Consider the following 22,331-nt stretch of genomic DNA (forward strand, 5'->3'; position numbering starts at 1 on the left):
ACCTCTCCTACACACACACGCACACACACACACACACAAGATAAATAGATAAATAAATCTTCACCGTTACAACTTTGAGTAATTAGAGTACAACAAACAGCAGGAAAAACAGCAATGAGATAACTAGTTGTTGTCTTTGAAGACATCACATTCACTGACGGTCACGTAACTATTATTGATCGTGAGTTGATTCCTTATTATTCAGAAACTATCGTTAGATAGCAGTCCTGGCCTCAATGTGCGTGTGTCTGTGAGCCCATTTTGGGTGTGAGCATTACTAGGCTTTACGTATGTGTCATTCCGCAGTCATTTGACCTGTTTCATCGGTGCCTCATCACTGGGTGCAAATGGCAAAAAGCGGGCTCGTCCGGGATTTGAACCCGGGACCTCTCGCACCCTAAGCGAGAATCATACCCCTAGACCAACGAGCCGATGTGCACGGTATATGAATACAGCATATTAGATATATGATAATTCCCGATCTATTGTGTACTTTGTAAATGTTTTTCGACAGTTATATACTCCGCGAACTGTCGTCGAGCCCTTTGACCCGTCATGCAACGACTCAGAGCCTGATTTACTGTATTTCATATTCAAGCACTAGTTTCCAGATGAAGCGAGATGATTCACTCCTGCTCACTTACGTTTTCGTCTCAATCCTCCAAGAGGCTGGACCGCGGACACACCGCTTTTAACGTTTATATGTTGAGTTGAGTTTGTACGTTGAGTTGCAACTTGATTCTGATCATAAACATTAATGAAGCATCTCGTGTTTGAATTCCGATGATTGTTCTCCTAATCTAAGGAATTTGTGTACAACAAGCATTTTAGATATGCAATGAGAGTGAAACTGAAGGGAAAGTATCTGCTCATTATTTACACAGTTAAACTGCATTTAAGTATAATTCAGAGGTGCTTGTACATTATTTGAGTACTTCCAGGTTCTGCTTCTTTATACTTCTACACACGTCAATTCACAGGCTTCACGAACTTTAGTAACTTTGCAGATTCAGGTTATGAATGCAAAATATCAATAAAAAGATAGGTGTATATACAAAATAATACAATATAGGTTTTATTTTCCATATGTACATGACAGAAAACAGACATGAAAACAGACCTATCCACAAAAACGAGGTGTGTATTTGCACCCTTACCACATAATATTCTTAAATGATAGAACACAATGACCTGAAGTCAGTTAAGTGGCAGATCATGATAATAACATTCATAATTAAAACAATAAAGGATGAAAACCAGATATGTAAAGTCAACGGTACAGTGGCGGGGCATGTTTCATATTAAATCAATAGCAGAGCCTTAATTAAATTAGCTGCTGTATGTTGGCTAAATGTCCAGACCACAGGGTCCAGACCCAGTCGGCCACAGGCAGGGAATCATCTTGCCGGGTGTTACTCTTGGGTGCAGTCACCTACAGGCCTGCCGACGTGGCGGGGCGGAAGAGGAGCCGCTGGCTGGCACCAAACGGGTGAGTTGCACTGTCACTTTCATAAAAACAAAACTGTCCTTGAGCCTTGTAAGTTTTCTTTGGCTGCAACAACCGAAAGACCCAAACCTGCAACTAGCTAGAGATGAAGTTTTCATTAATACGCTGCAGTGCTGAGAATATGTCTGTGAAACTCGTTAAAATGAAAATAATCCTGTGGATAATAGCTTAATTGTCATATCACTTACCACCATAGAACAGTGGTCTTTGTTGACCGTCTACCGTAAATTGTTGTGTATGTTGTCAGGCTGTAACTAAGTGTTAAAAGAAGAAGAGGAAGCTTTGTGGGAAAAGCTCTTATTGGTTGATATAATTAATTTAGGGTATTTATGAGTCAGTATACCAGATAGACTTCACCACAGGCTGTTAGGACAGTTATTGCATTGAGTCTAACATTTTAAGTACTCTGCCCTAGATTAAAAGAAAATAGTCACATTATACTTATTCTGACTTGTTTTCCAGGTTGTTGTAATGTCTCTTTTCTTATTTGTCAAATGATGAATGTTTATCTACCATCTTTTGCATACATTTTGTCAGAGATAAAAGACAATTTGCTGCCAGGAAACAGCCTTAAACAAACTCAGAAGTGATTGAAAACAAGAGGATGACAGTAATCATATGAAAGCATGCACAGCAAACGACCAGTAGATGGTGACACTGAACATGATATGACAACCAGTGGTGCAGTGGAGCACAGCATTTTACGATTTCTCTGACTTGTTTCTCTCTTTTTTTTTTTAATCTTGTAATTTTTTTTAATGACATCCAGCATTGATCAGATATTTCCATACAATGTATCTCAGATTTCAAACTGAATGTATATGACATATACTTTTCTTTGTCTCAAGTATCAGAATACTTCTTAACAAAGTATACCCATACGGAAAAGAAATATAACAATATAACAAAGTTATTGATTTGTGAGAATACAATCAGGCCTGTAGTGTATTACACAGTTAATCAATTTTTTTGCCATAGATTGTTCCAATTTATGATTGACAAATGCTGTTATTGTCTCCATTTTGTAAACATCCATTGTAATTACCATCCACGCATTTAGAATTGGGCTATCCTTTCATAACCATTTTCCTGGCAAGATTCTCTCACACCAGTTTCAAGGTTTTTTTTTTTTTCAAATTTATGTCTTATTAATCCCACTTACCGTGCAACATTTAAAATACAATCTAGTCTCAAACTAGGCAGAGCATCACAACATTGTACATTTCTGCATTTTAGAACAACACAGTCATTGTTAAATAATGACTGTGAATGTAATTCATTGCATCAGTTTTCTGTCTACAACAAAGTTTTTATTTTTAGTCATCAGACATGTTTTAAACGGCTGTAATCTTTGAATATACAGTGAGCCAAACTAATATCGAAATGCTAGCATAAAAAAGGGTAAACCACATTTTACACTACACGAACAGAAAGTAAGCATGTTACAACATTTTGACAGTAAAGGTAACAAAACAAATATATTGCAATGGAGGTGAAGCAAGTGACAGTTCTGTTGCAGTGTTTGTCCCCTGAGTAATGTTGTTAGAATAATGAGAAATGTTTGCTGAATTGATTTAGTGATTTTATCTGAACTTTGTGCCAATACAAGGTGTCTGCAGTCTAAAGCCTGTGATCTAGTGTTTTGCAGTTTTTCATGTTGAGGATGGCAATTTTTGCACATTGAAATTAGAGCTAATAGTCAGTCAATTAATCGAGTAGTTGACTGACAAAAAGTGAATCTCAAACAATTTTGACAATCAATTAAACATTTAGGTCGATTATCAAGAATAAAATATCTAACATTCTCTGCTTCCTACTTCCCCAGGATGAGAATCTGCAAATTTTCTATGTTTTATATAATTGTAAACTGAAAATCTGTGTTTTTTGTAGGAAAAATGTGATGGCCATTTTTCAATATTTTCTGACAAATAATCATCAGTTGCAGCCCAAATTGAAATTCAGTTACAAATATTCAGCCAAGGCAATTGAAAAATAATGTAAGGTGTTGGGTTATCATCATACACTAAAATACAGCCAGTACACATAAAGGCTAGTTACGTTGGGAAGAAGTAATAAATATAAATAATAAAACCACAAAAATATCTCCTCTTCCAGATCACCATGTCCCAGGCTGCACCCTCTGATGCAGACCCCTCTGCAGACATCACCCACCCGCCTGACCAACCCCCCCACACTGAACCCAGCTCCTGTGAGGATGTCCTAGCAGCCCCTGCACCGCCCTCAGCCTCTCTGCAGCCTCCTTTGATGCCTGAGAGTTTCACCCATCCACAGTCCCCTGAGGAAATGACCGCAGAGGACCCCACCACCAAGACTGACACTTCACAGGGCCCGACTGACCAACCAGAGCATGCCGTTGAGGGTCAGGTGATCGAATGTGACCAACCAGTGAGCCTGGAGCCAGACACAGAGGCTGTAGAGGAGGATGTGGAGGTTTGTTTCGCTAGTTTCTCTACTTGTTGAGTTTTTATCATATTTTCTTGACATACAGTGCATACTGTAATCTTCAAGAATTGTCAAGAACTATTTTGATCATCAATTAATCATTTAATCATTTTTCAAGAAAAAATGCCAAAAAAAAAAAAAAAACAGTTTCAGCTTCTGGTTTGTGGGGATTTGTTTTTCCTTTTCGTGTGATAGTAAGAGTTTAGTATGTTTAGAAATTAGAATGTGGATTTAAATAAACAGGCAATTTTAAGATGTAACTGGGGCTTTGGGGAATTTTAATTGTCATTTGTCACTATTTTCAGAAATCTTATAGACCATATGTTTAATCAATAATGAAAATAGTATTTAGTTGCAGCTCAAATTGAATTCTACCTTTGATACAATACTGACTGCGAGTTAGCAGCTAATGCAGTATCTCTGTGTCCTTTTACAAATCATGCACGCAAGAGTAATGTTTTCTAACTGACATGGTAATGTATATGTGTGTGTGTTTGTGTGGACAGAGGTCACTTCAGGAGAAAGACAAAGGCTGGGGAGGTTGGGGTTCATGGGGAAAATCTCTTCTGAGCAGTGCCACCTCCACAGTGGGTACGTCTTCTGCTCTTATTTCTGTTCCTCCATCTCTTATTTCCTCATCAATCCATTTTTCCTTTTCTTTCTTGTAGCTTCCACATTCTCCCCTTCTCTGTGCATCTTTAACTGTGCGTGTGTGTGTCTGTGCGCAGGTCATAGCCTGACCTCAGTTAAGGTGAAGGCAGGAGAGGCTCTGCGTCTCCACAGGGCTTCGGTTGGAGAGGAGGCGCGAGAAGAGGAGGATGGAGCGGAGGTGAAGAGAGATGGAGGGGGAGAGAGTGGAGAGGCTGACTCGTCCAGTTCGGCAGAGTCCTCTTCTCCGAGTGTAACAGCTTCTAGCAGAGGTGTTTTCTCTACAATCACACATGCTGTGCAGAACACAGTGAGTGAATCCACACACACTCACACACACATGAAGCTACAAAATCATGTGACAAAAACACCAAGTGTGTACTGTATACTTACAAATTCAGAACTTTAACTTTATAATATATATGATCCCTTTTCTCTTGGTCTTCTTCTGTCCTTACTAAACTTGTAGACTCATAGCTATGCTTTGAGCTAAAAATGCTTCCGGTAAAAGTTGAAGATGCCATTTGTCGTTGTAGTTTTCACTAGATAAAATGGAAAAATGTGGAAAAAGTACTAGATAAAAGAATAAATTCAATAGTAGTGAATAGAAATAAGAAAAAGAAGAGAAACTGTAACTAAAGTTTTGACCAAAGGCAATGTCAAACTGAATTAGTGTTCTACTGACTAGCTGTAAAATTATTTGCATTGTTCCTCATGCTGGAGCGCACACAAGTCAAAGAGCATTAACAGTTACCCCAACATTAAATTAACAGTTTCCTTGAATGTTGTAATGTAGCAACACATTAGCTTACGACAGTTAGCGTAGTGGTTCGCTTGGTTAGCAGTAAACTGACAGCAACTGCCAAAAGAAACCCACGAAATGAATAATGTCAGATTTACAACGTCACAATCAAATCACAAAAATGTCAAAATGTTGACCTAGTATCTAAGCTAAATTAATTTAAGCTGTGTTAGAAATCACTCATTTTTTTAACTATAGTGCACTATATTTACTGTCTACTATTTTCTTTCATTGTCTTAATGCAGAGTGTGAAATTTACTCTCTTGATGGAAAGTGGTGCCCATGACCTGTAGTTACACTCATTTCTACTAATCACACAATGAAGTGCTTTATAGAAGAGAAAAGTATGCAGTTGGAGGGCACCGCTCTCTTGATGACACAAAATCATAATTTGCTGCTCACTACAGAGTAAATTACTATCTGATCGTCTCTTATATGGAAAGCAGTGAGTGAGTAAACAAGGGAGTGATTTTAGACACAGCAGTAGTCCCCAAGTCCACATCAGTATCAGGTAAAACCATCTGTAGCTCAATTTTCACTTCAAAAATATAGCAAAACCAAAATATTATACAAATATTTATGCTTAAAATACTTACTATCTCAATTTTTTGAGTTCGTAAATATCTTTTTATCTATTTTTTATTTTGAGTTTCATATCAGTTTCATTAACTTTTACCGGTGAAAATGTGATTAAATAGTTAATGGAGTAATTCTGGTAATTCATTTTGTTTCGGTATGCCCCTTTATTCCTGTCTCTCCAAGGGTAAGTCAGTGATCAGTGGAGGTCTGGATGCCTTGGAGTTCATTGGAAAAAAGACCATGACTGTTCTTGCTGAGAGCGACCCGGGTTTCAAAAAGACCAAGACCCTGATGCAGAAGACTGCATCACTGAGTCAGGTATACAGACATTCACACACAGCTCACATACTGTCTCAGAAAACCAATACATCTCCTCCCATCAGATAAATAATATAAAACTAGTGTATTGTGTTTCTGCGTGGACAGAATAAGTTGGTGCTTTTCAGTGGAAATACACAGACTGTAATTTCTCTAAATGAAAGCTGTGCAGCTGTGTTATATCACGGTTTTACTGTGATAATTCAGATGCTGAAGGAAGCCAAAGAGAAGGAGCGGGCACGTCTCAGCAACCAGCCAATCAGTGCACCCACAGCTCACTACGGTATTCTGTTTGACGACTACCAGGGCTTGTCACACCTCGAGGCCCTGGAGATCTTGTCCAATGAAAGTGAGGCCAAGGTAAGGCGCCAGTGTGAGCAATATAGAAACACAGTAGGTTTAAAATAGTGTTCATTAAGTTACATATATCTCCTCTTAGGTTCAAGCGTTCCTGTCATCCCTGGAGGAAGAGGAGCAGGAGGAGGTGAAGAAGGAGCTGATTTTAATCAAAGATATTTTCATCAAGCAAGAGGAGGAGAAGGAGGAAGGAGAGGAAGAAGGAGAAGGAGGACAGACGAAGGATAACGGTGATCTAAGTTCCCAATTACACTCTTCTACCCCCCTGTGTGAGTGACCCAGACCAAACAACCAGTGCTGCTGGAGGAAGAGGTGGTCCCTGAACACTGACCCAGGATCAGTTGGCCTTATTTCCATTTCCTGTTTAAACTCTTGCAGAGGGAGACAAGTTTCGATTTCACTTTGGTTGAATTTTCCTTTCAGTCTATCCATATCAGGGCTCTTAGCTTTTACAGACTTTATTGTTTTTGTCAACATGATGGTGTAATCGCATGCTACAGTAATTGTGAGCAGAGCAGACGATTGGCAGGTAGGTTGTTTCAAGTATCTTGGAGAACTTGCCACTCTCTATAACTATCAACACTAGTGATACAAAGTTATATTGGAGTGTTTTACAGGAAGAAAATGATGAGACAATGCATGACTTTGTTGACAGTTTGAACAGTACACAGGTTTTTAAAGGCCGCAACAAACTCGAAAGAAAGTAGTAAGCTGCGCTGCTAGTCATCTGTCTCAGAATCTCACTTGTAGTCAAACTCCTGCTCATCTTATGAGCCAAAAAAACACAACAATCCTGCCTAACCACAGATACTGTAGGGAATGAAAATTATTATCCAGGAGTGGTTCATTTATAAACTGCAATATGTGCCCCCAATATGTCAAAATAACATATTTCAAGCAAATATGACAAGATGGTGAGTGTTCCAGCCACTCTGAAGTTCTGAATGCAGAGCTGCTGAATAAATACAGCCACAAAATGAGTTACGAGAGAAGCAGAAATCTTGTATGATGACAACAATAACTCTAACTGGTCACTTCCTGTCTGTTGCACTATACAGTGAAACTTAAAGTTAAATATCCTCTTCCACAGCAAGGTCAAAAATGCCAAAAGACCCGTCTCATTTTCCTTATGTTGGAAGAAATCCCATTCTAAGTCTCTGAGCATACGCAAATTATTTTTCCTGTTTGCAAAAGCCTGGAAAACCTTGGATGCCTATGGGAGGCAGTGTTGGAGGCGTTTAGTTGCTGATCTCCGGCATCTGCTAAAGAAGCAGAAAATTTTCTACCAAAGTGAAATCCAGCATTGAGGGGATGTCATGTCACCTAAAAGTTTGGTTTCCATCGCCACTTGTCACTTTACATTTAAAAAGCAACATGTAAACTTTTACTGCATGACAGGTGCTTCAGGCGATGTCACAGTTGGTGTTGAGTTCAAAGCCGGCAGGTCTCCTTTTACCTGGTGGGTTTAGTACAGTGCCTGATCCAGTGTTGGTGTTCAGGGGCCAATGACACATTCACATCACACCACTGATCACAAAAAACCAAAAAACAAACAAACGACAGAAACAATCTGTCAGATCAAGACATTAAACCTGCATGATTGTGTTCTAACTGTAATTTAGATGCAGCAGTTTGCATTAATTTAGCACAAAAACAAGATTCAGAAATCTCTGTAGTGCTGTTAGCTGAAGCCACACAGAAATATTATAAATATTATAAATATTATAAACTAAGCACGGGGGAAATCAAAGCAATAATGGCATGTGGTAGAAATCTGTTATCATTTTACACTTAATGTACCTATGGCTTTAACATATGGTGTATGAGTAGAAGTATGCTAACATGACAAGTGTTTTTCCATGTGTGTATGTGTGTGTGTGTGTGTTTGTGTCTGTGTGTGTATGTGTGTTTGTGTTTTTCTGCCAGTTGCTGATGGAGAGGAGTTTGTGAGTGTTCTCACTGAGCTGCTGTTCGAGCTTCACATTGCTGCCACGCCAGACAAACTCAACAAGGTCAGACACACACACACACACACACACACACACGTAAAATGTCATGAGTGTGCACAGGCAAACTCAGTGATTTTCAAACATTTGTGAAGATATTCATCGACTTTTTATCAGTTAGTCTGTCCTTCACAAGGACACGTTGCCTTGTGCACGCCTCATTGTGATATTAGTTGTGTAGGCAACAGGCAATGTCAACACAATCTCAAGACAAAAAGGTACCAGCACACTGAACAGATGCTCCCTAAACAAACATTATGTTTTTATCAAGTAATATTCACATAGCCTGATTCAGTCAATGTGTGAAACCCAGGTGGGGCCCATCAATTGCATCTATACTGTGCACATCAAATTATTTATATCCTTATATCACAAAACTGAAGAGATATCAATCCCATCAGTCACTGGGGTGTAATCAAATACTTCATACATAGAGCAGGATCCATTATGCTGAGACTTTAAAAATAGGGATATACCTGTTTGAACTTCAGTGCAAATCCATCAAAATGAAAACACGTAGTACAACTATTCTCCAGTAGGCCATTCTATATTCACCTATTGGTTCTGATAAACCAGCCTTTTTTTCAATTTATGAATTCATTTATTCATTATTTGTAATTAAATACTTCAAAGTCTACCAACAATCCAGACTGCTATGCTACTATTGGCTATTTTTCATATGATTTACAGATACTGCAATAAGTTCTGAGAACGCTGGGAAATTAGTGACTGAAGTAGATAATATAGTCATACCAAAACTTCACAACCTATTTATCTTCTCAGACCAACGTAGTAACCTATCAGGCCACTCAATCTTCATTTAAGCCTAGAAACACCCGCCTTCTTTCCTGTGAAATTTTCTTCAGCTTTCTTCCCATGGTAAAAAATTTTGTCGACAGATGTCCAGAAATACACACACATACACACACACACACACACACACACAAACAAAGACACACACACACACACACACACACACACACACACACAGAAACACTGTCCTGCTGAGGTCTTAGAAGTAATATAAAAGTTATCACCTTTGAAGTCCTACTGCGTAATCAAATTCACTTATATAGAACCTACATTAGCATATAGTCGTGTAGACGCATATAATTAGCATACATCAGGATGATGATCTCTCACCATGCAGTGCTGATGGGTAGTAATTATGCATCTCCAGGCTCGGATGAGGGCCCATGATTGGGTGAACGAGGTGGAACAGCCTGTCACTACGGAGACAGTTGGCAGGGAAACGCAGGACCAGCCAGGAGGAGAGGCCTCGTCTGTAGAGAACGAAAAGGAGGAGAGGAAGGAAGATGGAGAGGAGCAGGTGGAGGAGATGAAGGGAGAAGAGGAAGAAAAGAAGGAGAAAGAGAACGACCCCAGATCTGTAGAAGTGAGCTCAACAGTGTTTGTGTTTGTGTTTTGTTTTTTTTTAACTGAAACATCTTCTACTCCTTTTGTCGCAGCATTTGATTAGATATAGTGATTGTGATTGTGATTGTGATTGTGTGTGTGTGTGTGTGTGCCCATCTCCCATTCTCCAGGCTGTCTACCTATCATCAGTAGGCAGTCTGGCAGAAGTGACCGCTCGCAGTATCGAGCAGCTCCACAAGGTGGCAGAGCTCATCCTCCACGGCCAGGAGTTAGAGAAACCAGCCAGAGACCAGGCACACATCCTCACCAGGTTTGTTTGCATACATACATATGTGTGGGTGTGTATGAGGAGCCCTACACTGAGACAAGAAAGTGTGCTAAATCAACTTATTTTTTATTCCCAGGTTGACATGTGCCATGTGTAAGGAGGTGGAGTGTTTGGCCAAGAAGTTCTCTGATACGCTGCTTCTGGTTGGGGTAGGTGAGAGAGACTGTGCTTGTGTGTGTGTGTGAATAATAGTGTGTTGAAGTGTGTAAAAGTGTGGGATGTTCAAGGATAAGGCTGTTATTATTCTGTTTGTTCTTATTCTCAACAAATCCCAGGAAATCCAAACCTGTCTTTCAGTACCCAGCCCTGACTGAGGCTTCCAGTCCTGACCCCATCTGTTATACTGAAAACACACAAATATTTAAAAACAAATCACCCATATATACTGCAGATAGAAATAAGCTGCCCATATCCAAGTGTTAGTGTTTCTATCCCTGTGAAACATATAAATATTTTTCATGACTCACCTTAAACTCAGGGGCATTTATATTCATTTATTCAATCAAATGTGATTTTTTTTTTGATGACATCACATAAAGCTGCACTTGTCCAGTAGCTCATGGGTCATAGCAGCTGGCAAAGCAACATTTTTGTAGGAGGTCTGTGCTTGGATCTCAGTCAGCAAAAAACCTTGTTAACATTTCCAAAGAATGTGGTAAAGGTCTAATTTATGAACTTCCCCTTCCACCTCCTTGAGCTGACAATGCAGGTGAGGGAGCTACGGGTGGAGGTAGACACTCTACAGCTCTACACTTTCGAGTGATTCAAACAAATCTGAAGGATTTAATTTGAAGATGTAACTATTCCCCACCCACATATTTTGTTTTTCTCAGAAAAAGATGTAAGATTACATAAGATGAAGGTGCTGTTGTAATTTCCTAAACTAGCGAGACCCTGTAGTTTTTTAGCAAATTAGAACAGGAGTAATAATGCACTCGTTAGGGACATTTTCATCTGCAGGTTAATATACATTTGATACACTAGTGATTATTTACACAGCAGTCCAGTGTGTGCGAGAGTGACATGTCTGTGGTAATGAGGGTAATACAATTTTGTGTTGCAAGTTTCTGTGTTGCAGCATCCTTTAGAAGCTGACCATCTATCTTCACTAACAAAGATCCAACCCTCTTGTGTATATGGTTTTTACCCACTCTGTAAAGCACTGTGAAGAAAAGCCTGAAATGCACTGGTTAAATAGGAAAGTCTCTTCCCTTTAAATCAGCCATTGTTGCCCTTTTTCACATTTCATACCTGAGTACCTTTTTGGCTGGTGAAATAGCAACAGGATAGTCTTCTATGGTAATGACTGAAAATGTCATGGTAGAAAGAGGTTCTCCTCCATCTTCCAGCAATATGCAACAAAGCAAAATGTCTCTCAGTGAAACAGTCTGGCTCATTTATGTGTTTTTGGAATATAATGAGGGAATAAGCTACCTGCTACTTTATGTTACACTTGTCAGTTCTTACCTGAAATTTGTCGACAGTAAGGAAAATCAAAAATATCGTCTGCCTTTTCCTTTAATGTTTATAGTTTCTGGTGTGTGTTTCCCATTACAGTAGGCCTATTCATTTTCACTGCTTCTTCCTGTCTCAAATCTCTCATTTTCTCTCTCTCAGGGCCAGAGGAAAGCAGAGGATTTGAATCCACTGGTAGACAGAGTGCTGCTAGAGGTGAGATACACAGATTTTTTGCCTTACCCCATATATGTATATATCAGTTTGTGATGAATGAAACTAATGACGCAGCAGTCTCAGTCTGATGATAACTGTTAGAAATGTGCTGATGATCATTGCGACTGGTGTGATAATGGATCACATTCGACTTGTTAATGGAGAAGGAGGTGAGACCTGTACACGATTTTTTAATACATAGTTGAATAAATGAAGGGAAAATAGATTTGAAATAGAATTGCTACACAGAATTTTATTTGATGTTTAAATGCTTTATGCTTTTATTAAAAATCATTATTCTTTACCAGTATACAGTATGTTGTACTTTGATTATGTTTTGTTATTGTATTTGTTTTATATATTACATTTTGTATACAGTATGTTCTTTTGCTGCATATGTGCTGTGATGAGACAATTTTCTGCTTTGGTGGGGAATACATTATATTTTATTTTATTCTATTCTATTCTGTTCTGTTCTATTCTTTATATATTCCCACAGTTTGGTTGATACCATGTGCAATATATTTAGGCTACACATAATAAATTCTAAAATAATTTCAACTGCAAATAACTGAATTCATTTTTCATTTTTCCATCTGGGAAATGATGATGATAATGATGATGATGATGATGATGATGATGACCGTCATTGGTTTCCTGTCTGCAGGGCTCCAACAGTACCAACTACATTCAGAATGCATTTCAGCTGCTGCTTCCCGTCCTGCAGATCTCCCACATCCAGAGCCAACACTGCCGGCCCACCACAGAGCAAGCAGCACAGACACAGCACTAACACACACACACACACGTGCCACCTGCTCACCCGCTTGTCTTAATATATCTATTGTTGTACAGTGAGTACAGAGATTAGATTATTCCAGATTACATGCTTATATCTATGTTAAGTGCCACAGCAACAGGCAGAAGATGTTGTTTAGATATGCAGAATATAATCTTTAAGATAACAATTTAATGAACAGATACATGTGGAAATGAGCCACATGCAGGTTGTGTGTGAGTTTCCCCCACCTTGTATCTCTGAATGTTATTTTGTCTCTGTTTTTGCAGTTAATATTTTGCTTTGAGGAACCAAATGTTCTGACTTGGTTTTAGCCGTGACTCATTCTGTCCGACAAACAGAGATGTTTCTCTACGATCTCCAAAATACTGAACCAAAAGAAAAACCATAATAACTGATTGTGTTGAAGGGACTCTACATTAATGTATATTAAGCTTTCTTTGCACTCTATGTTATTTTAACAGAAAGAACTTTGAATAACACTAGTGAAATGTCTGTTTTGCTGAATTGTTTTAATCTGGATTGAGAAAAAATGCCAGTATTAGTGATGATACATAGTGATGTTTTTTTTTGTTTTTTTTTACGTTAAATTATATGAAGCAACACTACCTTATATTTCACTCTTATCAAGTTTGATTTGACTGAAAAATTGGATCTTCAAACTTTGAATTAGCAAACATATAGTCTGCCTCCTTCTCTTATGTACACTGACGATGTAGTGTAAATGAATTCATCTCTGATTTTGTTTAGTTGTGCTGCTACACTGATAAGAGTAGTTTGATATATTTTGGGAAAAAGCAGATAAGCTTATTTTCCCACCTTGAAGAAGGCATTAGCTAAAATATGTAGTGTCTTTTAATTTTTTTCTTGCCCTCTTGAATAAAGGCTTTAATATTGTATTGCCAGGATCTCTAGATTTATACACCACTTGATCCTCAGAGGTAAATATATCAACCATTTTACATTTGGCTACCTGTGGAGTTTCAGCAGCAATCCTGAGGTGCTCACAGTGCATCTCTTTTTTTAAATATCCAGTGTTAAATTGACTCTTAGCTTCCAGCCCGCAGTTATTTAGACCTCTCTCTTGCCCATCTTTAGAAATACACTGATATAGGCAAGAAAGTTATTAAGAAAAGAAAATATTAGTCAGTCCTATCATAATGTTTTGGCTCCTCTCAGCTAGAGCCAGATGGGGTAAGGCTGTTTATCAGCTATGCTTCTGCCTTAGAATACAAAATGATTTGTAATACAAAATGGGAAATGTGTGGGAGCAAAGTCATTTATTTCACTTTGGACAGTTCACTAATGTGTTTTGACTGCCCTCTAATAAAATGCCCTAAGACTGTTTGAGGATGACATGTTGAAAATAAATAAGGTTTAAGCATCATCTTGTGTCTCGGATGTTTTTATTTTCAACATAAAGGTGGCCAGTATATTAAGCAGTCATTTTCACTTTGATTCCATTTCTGTGCTCCTTTCCTCTGGCTGCTCCTCTGACGAGGTGGACGGATGACCACGATGATACAGATTCGCTAAAGATAGACGAGATAGAAAAGGAATTAAACAGACTGCATTTAGATCATGTTGAAAAAGACCAGGTGATGATATATCTTAACTCTAAACTTTAGATCGCCGACTACATTAAATGAATTCAGAAATAACCATGCAAATAACCTTTTAACAACGGAATAAGTGCTTAAGTTTCTCGATAACGCTAAAGCAGGGACCAGATACAGTATCATCAAAAAGTGAGGATGGAAGCACTGGATGAAAAGTATCATGGTGGAAAGTAACTAAGTCCATCTACTCAAATACTGTATTTCAGTTGTTACGTTATACCTCTGCTCCTCTATATTTCACAGTCAAACATTGTACTTTTTACTCCATTGTATTTTAGACTTAGTTACCAGTTACTTTGTAGCTTTAAATTATTAATACAAAATATAATACTATATAATAAAATGCAGTTTTATAGACGACTCAGCAGTATATGAAGTAGTTAAAAGCGGCAGCCCCTTTACCTGCTGCAACATGAAAGTAATACCCACACACTGGTAAATCAATAATTATAATCCAGTGATTTAACGTACAGCATATAATTATCATTATTATTAGTAGTGGTAATAGCAGTAGTAATTGTAGTAATATTATTATTATTATTATTATTATTATCTTCATGATGAATATGTTTACTTTTGGTAATCTAAGTGTATTTTGATGCTAATGCTTTTGTATTTTTACTAAGGGAAGGTCACAGAATCTAGCACTAGGACCCAGGCAAAGGGCAAAGTCTATAAAAAGGGGCGGGTAGGTCACCTGAGTTGTACTTCCTGTTTTGAGACACACCTGCAAGACAACATCTGAGGCCAGCTTTTGTTTTGTTTTGTGTTCGATCTGGTAGGCTCCTTTTAATTATGTTTACAAGCATTAAGCTGTAGAACCAATAAACGTTGCACTTGGCTATAATATTAACTGTGAATGTTCATTTATATTAGATAGATTCCAATCACCTGCTTGTCTCTGACTGGAGGGAATGTGTTGTCCAGTCCAGCAAGGTAGATGCTGCTTTATGTCTGACATTGCATATACTTATTAAATGTTTGTTGTAATGTTTCTCTTCTTTCAGTTCTACACAGGTTAATCATTAGACTGTAGTGTATTTTTTTACTGTGTATGAGCCTTTTTTGTATTTTATTCTAGTTTTGTTTTTTCTCGTGGGTCTTTTAGCAGTGTTAAGAGGTGCTGAAAATTAGAGCAGCTCTGTCAAATGCATGCTTTGTTGTGTGGATTGACTCACCGTATAGCTTGCTACATGTGGGTAGTTTTGGAGTGGTGTTTTGGATTAAAATTGAATGTCATTTATGTGCCGTTAAACTTTGTGACAAATGCCTCTTTTTGGCATTTCTCTGCACTAACTTCCCTGAGGATCCAGTCTAGCACCACATTATTTATTATTTGAATGATGTATGTATTGTAACTATTTATCGCAGCCTCTGGTTGTACTTTCCTGTGGATCTCCTGTATCTGAATATTGCTTGGTCACAGCTGAATGCAAGGCTTTAACTTGTGCCAAAGTATTTCTGCTCTGTAGCGTAGTAAAAAAAAAAAAAATCTGAATACTTCTTCTAACACTGTAGAGTTTTCTCACTGTGGTCCTCAATGGAAACAAAAATACACTCCAAGTAGCCTCTTTCAGCTCATATGACTGTTGTAGAAGGGGGTTTACCGGTATAGCAGTGGTCAACATTTCCATCCAGCGTTTCTATGTTCTCTGAAAAATGCACATGAAGACTATTAACATACAAACTCACAGAAAGAATTTTATCTGCATGTGATCTAGTTCATTTATCCGAATCTGTTAAAGTGTTTGTGTGGTGTGTGTGTGTGTGTGTGTGTGTGTGTGTGATTCCCTACCTTCAGAGTCAGCTTCTTCAATGGGTGACAGTTCTTTCCGTTGAAAAAAAATGAAGCAAAGGATTGAAACAACAGATCAAATAATGTTCTTCCAAACTATATGTATACATTTGAGAACTGACCTGACCAAAGCTGGGACCGATAAAAGTGAAGGGCTGTCCCTATTGGACAAAAACAGGTTATTATAAACTCTTCCACTATATGTTTATTGAGTATTATTGTGCAATTTACCAAAGTTAGTTACCTTTGGGAGTGATGATTTCTGTGTGCTTCTTTCCATCTGGTGGAAACACCATCAGAAACATGTAATATATCAGACATCTTCATTATATCATAGAAAAAGGTATACTACCATTGCTTAAAAAATAAAATCTGCCTAGTTTCCTATTAATTTTGAGAAAACAGGTTGTAGAGATCCAGTCTATCTTGCTAACTGTCTTTGAGGTCTTGTCTGCTTTATGCTGAAAAGTGAGGTGATTTTCAGATGAACACAATATGCTCTGATAGAGTAATACATGGTTGATATGACCATCACAAATGTGTTTGTATATACATCAAAATAAACAGAAGGATGTTTTTTAATCTAGATCCCGAAAGACTGCTGCAATAGAAGATAGTCAATTTACCTTTTTCCCTAAACTCAAATGTAGTTTCACTTTTTGACATAATTTGCTGTTGGGTAATGGAGAGTAAGAATAACTTGAGTACAGGGACTGTGAGGGAGAAGTGAGAATGTGTGACTCCGGATCTGTAAGATGTGTACACACACTGTTAAAAGAGGGGCATAAGGAAAGGAAGTGTAAAGTAGAGGAGAGAGGTGTATTTAAGAAATTAAAACTCTGAAAATTTACCATTTAGCTGCCGACCAGTCAAGTTGTAAACAGAGTGCTTCTTGGGTTTTTCTGACAAAGAACATAAAAACATTTTCAGGTCAACTTTCTAAGATCAAACCAACCAAGTATCATGTTTCTCTGTGTCTTACTGCATGAGCTTTTCTCCAAGTAGATTTGCCCGAGCACAGTTGTAACTATAGTCAGGAGCACCAAACACAGCAGGGCCAGCCAGAGCACCCTGAATACGCACCACCACTCATCTGGAGGATAGAGAGGGATTATAAGAGACAGATTTTGGTGCTGCAGCAGCAATTTGCATTATTGATTTTGATGTACACGATTTATCATTTATCCTATACAATGTGAGAAAACTGTAAAAATGTCTCACAATTATCCAGAGCTCAAAAGGAGCTTGAATATTCTAATTCTGTTATGTCTGGTCCCAAACCCAAAGATATTAATTTACAGTTATATCAAACAAAATCCTCACATTTGAGAAGCTTGAACCAGCAAATGTTGGGCAGTTTTGCTTGAAAAGTGACTTTAGCAATCAATTGATTATAAAAAATTGTTAATCAATTGATCAAGTGCTTCTTTCAGCACTAAGAAAAGTAAGTACAGGACACTGTACATAAAGCAATAAACAAGAGACCGAAATGGGAGAAAAGAGAAATAATAGCAGGAGAGAAGAATAAGTGCTGACAAATAAGAACAGAAAAGGAAAGGGAGCAAATGGAAAAGTGTGGTGGAGATGATGCAGAAAAAATGAGGTGAGATGGATTTCCAGCTTTCGTTGTGTTCACTGGAAAATATGACTTAGTCATAGCTTTAAGCATAGAGGAGTGTTGGAGAGGCGACTGGAGAGAGAACAAAGCCAAAATCAATACAGCTTTGGAAATACAGTAGATTAAGATGTACTGTAACTCTCAGAAAGTGTGACGGATCATACAGTACACAGAGAAACAAAGCTGAAATTGGAGTCCAGAGGAAGAATGGAGAGAGATTTGCTCTATTGAAAAAAAAAACGACTCCACTGTGGGTTTGAATGAAACTGAATCACTTTCACCCAAATGAAAACTGAGTGGCCTGTTTCCTCGTCTCTTATTGTCTCCTCTCCTCTCCAATCTTAGAGTGAAGTCACACTGACCACATGGGGAACAAAAAGGCTCCACTCTCTCATCCTGACACCAACCTCTCTGTGTCCGTTTCCATGGCAGCTTTTCCTTTGCTGTTGCAGTCGAAACTGTTTGATTGGCGAGCCAAAGGAGACAGCGGCTTTGATTGGCTGACTCTGAGGTGGGCAGGACAGGGAGACAGCAGTAAAATGCCTTCTGTCCTTCATCAACCTTATTCTTATCCTCCTCTTCTTCCTGCTCCTTTTCCTCCTGGTCCTCAGGTGGGTGGAGGTCTAAGGAGCTGTGATTACTGTGGCCATACAAGGTGAGATTCAGGGTCTCAGCATCACCGAGCTGCAGCTCCACTGCCACTTCCAGATGTACCTTTACAGTTGTGGCTAGATAGACAGAATATAAGGTAATGTTTTAGATTGCAGTCTACAATTTACTGTGTAATTATTCAGTGCATACAGGATAATAATGGAATACTTATTTGGTACCTACATTATATATAAGTATAAGGGAAAGAGTCAAATTTCTTAGAAATATATTACACTGCAATATTTTTTCATGATGGAACACATATTTAATAACTACAGTGTATTATTATTACTGGGTAATGTTGCAGGAACAATGAGGTAACAATCTTGATTCTGAAATGAAATGACTATTATTGATTATCATGATATTCTGGGGAAAAAATACAATTATTAACAAAGAATGGCTTTGGTAAATTGCAATGTAAAAGTTTCCTAAATTAGGTACTTATTACTATTAATACAGTTTTATCATTGTTATTATTTTCTTTATGTTAGTTTTGATTTATAGGTTTTAAACTTGCTTTTAAATATTGAGCTGTGAATTAATGATCCGTTATCATCTTCCTTTTCATAGGTGAATTCAGTGTAGTTACAGATTTTATGGAAGTCAACGGCATTTGTATTTATGGTACATCATACTACCTGCACTGGGGTCCAGTAACTGTCAGGGGCTCTATCACACTTACGGATTTGAGTCATAGTCTTGTATATTTTTATTTCCGTTATTGAAATTTCCCAAAACCATATGTTTTATGAAAAATAAATATTATGTCTACCCACCACTTATTTAATTTGGTTAATTTCTTCTCAAAACTTAAAAAGTAGGGCCTGCTGGAAAATCCTAATCCGACCAATGAGCTTGCACCCTGTCATTTTTGATAATTTGCATGAGTAAATGTTAGTTTTCTTTTTTCTCAACATTTCAAACAAACAAGCAGTGCTCAGAAGAGGAAGGATAGAAGAGAACGGGATGAATTTACTGCTGAAGTGACACATTAGACACAGCATGCTTCAAGTTCATCAAATGAGGCCAACATGCAGGATTGGCTATACTAAATAGAGAACGCTGTCACTGATGATGAATGGTAAATTCTATAAATGCAGTGACTGTGTGATCAGGTGCTGTCATCTATGCATTTATACTGTGTAGACCTATAATGAATTGTCGTCTTTTCTTGATGGTTATTTCTTCTATGCTTACTGACACACTGTGTAAGATATCTTTGTGTTGGTTTGTAAGTTTTGGCTGGACAAAGTTATTTCAGATGTTTGACAGTTGCTGTGGTGGTTTGAGTCTGACATACAACATCTATTTAATAAGTTCAAGGATAACAAGTAAAGAAGTGCACCAAAAGTGCATAGTAAGTGCTCCGTGTAGAGACAATGTGGTTGTCTGGTGGGAACGACAGGTATAGTTGGGTGTTGTCTGCATAGCAGTGATATGAAAAGCTATGTGAGCAGATAATTGGACCCAAGGAGGTAGTGTATATTGTTAAAAAGATGTATCCTTTGCCTTAGGAGCCCTGGATAGACGAAGATACCTTACCATTTCAGAGCCTTGCACTGAGCTGGAGGGCTGAGTGAGGGATGTGGTGAGGTACTGATCAGAGGAAGCAGAAAAGAGCATGAAAGCAAAATGGAAAGTGGTATGCCCTTAACCAGCACAGACTGGTTGTCACTGGGAGGTTCAGAGAATTGGCAGCTGATCGCCACCAGCTTTTCATTGAAGAACAAGGCAATAATGATACTGATACATAATTAAATGTGTCTTAAACATTCAATTAACAGCTATAGTCTGCTGTACTTCACCAACTACATGACTCTAAATACCAAAGGTCCTGCGTCAGAGCTATGAATCTGATGAGATGTTCACGTCGATAAGATATGATTCAAAGCTGTGTGATGAGGTGATGTGAGGTGAACAGCATTATTTCTCAAGAGAATAGTCACCACTCTGTTGAAGTATAAAAATACACAGTTCACTTGCAGTTGCACAGTAGTGTTACAGGGTATAGTGTGTCTTTTCACCAAAGAAACTATCTTTAGCTGAAAAAAGACACAAGCTGCAGATAGCACAGCAACCACACACAAACCTGTTATCTTAGGTTTTAAGTTAGCTTCAGCTGATCTAATCTGCTGCTGGTGATTATTGGTTGAATGTGAATGTGAGTTTTTTTGTCAGATCAGGAACTGTAACCAAAATTGATCCAGCCATTGGTTAATGGAAATGTCATTAGTTTTGCAAGTATATAATAATAAACCAAGGTAGTGGACAAATTTAAATTTTGACCTGATGATGTTGCTAGATGAAAAGTAAAGGGATCACAAAAGTTGTCACGATTTATCCTGAGAACATAAATGTTTTTAGGATTCATTACCTGGGGACCTTGAGTGTCTGTACGAAATTGGTTGTTTCAGAATTTGGTGTTCAAATTTGTTCAGATATTTCAGTCTGGACTGAACTAATGGGCTGGACAACAGACCAACCTTTCCATCCATAGAACCATCCCACCAGTATCACTTAAAACAACAACAACTTATCTTTAACATTGGCTGTTCAATACCTGAAGACGAGATGTTGTTGTGTAATTCTGCCATGTCCATATCTGTTTGACACATAAACCAGCTCTTTTCTGAATCATCGCCATCTCCCTCAGAGTCTGATGCCGGATCTGTCATGTTGCTTTGATTCCCTTGTGTGCAGGCCTGCTGCCACTTTTCTCGTTCTGCAGTCTGAGAAGGGTAGCATATATCCTTTTTCTTAATTTCAGCATCTCCTATCTTCCTGTCCTCCTTCTTCTCCACCTGATTGTCTCGTTCGCAGGGTCGGTAGGGCAGACAGTGGAAGTTAACTTTTGATACTAAAAGGATAAAGAGAACGAACAAGAAAAAAGTCAGATTTCTCAGTGAGAGCAGACTTTAAGTGGAAAAACAACAAAAGGTTCTCAAGTCAGAAATCAGAGCAAGATCTCAAAATGGAAGTTGTTGCCTCCAGTTTACATCTGACGGACAGAGACAGAAAAGGGAAGGCAGAGAGAGAGAGAGACAAAAAGCAAAACCATTGAAGGCAAACACGTGCACGAGTACAAAGGCTGAAGCATGTTGCTCTCAAAAAGAGAACAAGCTTTTCAAGGCAACACAATACGGAGACATTTTCAAAGCTGCTGTCACTCCATGTTGTATGGAGCTATATTTGTGTCTGATTTTTATCTCAGAAACAAAACGAAAAAAAACAGACACAGGTCGAATCAGAGTGAGAGGAAGAAACAAGACAAAGTGACTCAAGAAAATAAAGTTTAGTTCTTTTTAAAGGTTGGCTTTTGCAAGAACTTTAACATAACGTTTGAACAAAACATAAAGAAAACAGCTCTTCATTTTCAATGAATCAAAAGACTGTGAGCTGATAGTGAGGACATAGTCCACAAGTGGACATAGACACAAATAAACAGAGACAGAGTGAATGGACCTCTATCGGAAGCTGTTTTGGATGACCCACCTCTGTACGATGTGAAGAATTCTGGGAGGCAGATGATGAAGGTGAGGATCACGAGGACGAACAGCTTAGTCAGTGCTGCTCTTGACATAGTTGCACCATAAGATCACACACTCATATACGGACACACACATCTACATAACATCACAGGCATGACTTGTGGCTTGTGGTGTCTACACCCTACTCTGAAACAAACACATCCATTCATACTCCATCACTGCCCATCAGAGTAGCCTTTGGTAGACTTTTGAGAAGCCCTGAGAATATTGCTCATAATTCATGTAGAGGCAGGCGACGACGC

The 22,331-nt window shown here is 38.3% G+C and overlaps 2 protein-coding genes, 1 long non-coding RNA gene and 1 other non-coding gene across 5 annotated transcripts; 2 read left to right on the forward strand and 2 right to left on the reverse strand.

Annotated features, from left to right (window-relative positions):
* Nucleotides 1-359: 359 nt before the first annotated feature.
* On the reverse strand, nucleotides 360-431 carry trnap-agg (transfer RNA proline (anticodon AGG)). Its single transcript has one exon. It is a non-coding gene; the product is annotated as a tRNA-Pro (tRNA).
* A 905-nt stretch (nucleotides 432-1,336) lies between these two features.
* fam114a1 (family with sequence similarity 114 member A1) lies at nucleotides 1,337-14,242 on the forward strand. 2 transcript variants are annotated; one of them, XM_071503118.1, is made up of 13 exons: nucleotides 1,337-1,489; nucleotides 3,623-3,958; nucleotides 4,477-4,561; nucleotides 4,699-4,928; nucleotides 6,183-6,317; nucleotides 6,525-6,677; nucleotides 6,757-6,943; nucleotides 8,601-8,686; nucleotides 9,861-10,076; nucleotides 10,228-10,367; nucleotides 10,462-10,534; nucleotides 12,003-12,056; nucleotides 12,724-14,242. In XM_071503118.1, the coding sequence occupies exons 1-13, from the start codon at nucleotides 1,352-1,354 to the stop codon at nucleotides 12,847-12,849; spliced, it is 1,959 nt and encodes a 652-aa protein (XP_071359219.1). In that variant the 5' UTR covers nucleotides 1,337-1,351; the 3' UTR covers nucleotides 12,850-14,242. The 2 variants fall into 2 exon arrangements, with proteins under 2 accessions (XP_071359219.1, XP_071359220.1); XM_071503119.1 differs by having other exon boundaries at nucleotides 6,757-6,904.
* A 2-nt stretch (nucleotides 14,243-14,244) lies between these two features.
* On the reverse strand, nucleotides 14,245-22,174 carry LOC139635724 (uncharacterized). Its single transcript, XM_071503120.1, has 10 exons — nucleotides 22,034-22,174; nucleotides 21,102-21,398; nucleotides 18,295-18,615; nucleotides 17,252-17,362; nucleotides 17,121-17,171; nucleotides 16,514-16,549; nucleotides 16,392-16,430; nucleotides 16,270-16,302; nucleotides 16,082-16,126; nucleotides 14,245-14,387 (listed from the first exon to the last, which is right to left on the reverse strand). The coding sequence occupies exons 1-10, from the start codon at nucleotides 22,119-22,121 to the stop codon at nucleotides 14,305-14,307; spliced, it is 1,104 nt and encodes a 367-aa protein (XP_071359221.1). The 5' UTR covers nucleotides 22,122-22,174; the 3' UTR covers nucleotides 14,245-14,304.
* LOC139635725 (uncharacterized) lies at nucleotides 14,394-19,319 on the forward strand. The gene is made up of 4 exons (XR_011694278.1): nucleotides 14,394-15,252; nucleotides 15,351-15,410; nucleotides 18,233-18,398; nucleotides 18,499-19,319. It is a non-coding gene; the product is annotated as an uncharacterized lncRNA (long non-coding RNA).
* Nucleotides 22,175-22,331: the final 157 nt, after the last annotated feature.

Source organism: Trachinotus anak, unplaced genomic scaffold (assembly GCF_046630095.1).
Source record: "Trachinotus anak isolate AG129_WGS33_773 ecotype Australia unplaced genomic scaffold, CSIRO_AGI_Tana_v1 ptg000019l, whole genome shotgun sequence".
In the NCBI taxonomy this organism is placed as follows: domain Eukaryota; kingdom Metazoa; phylum Chordata; class Actinopteri; order Carangiformes; family Carangidae; genus Trachinotus; species Trachinotus anak.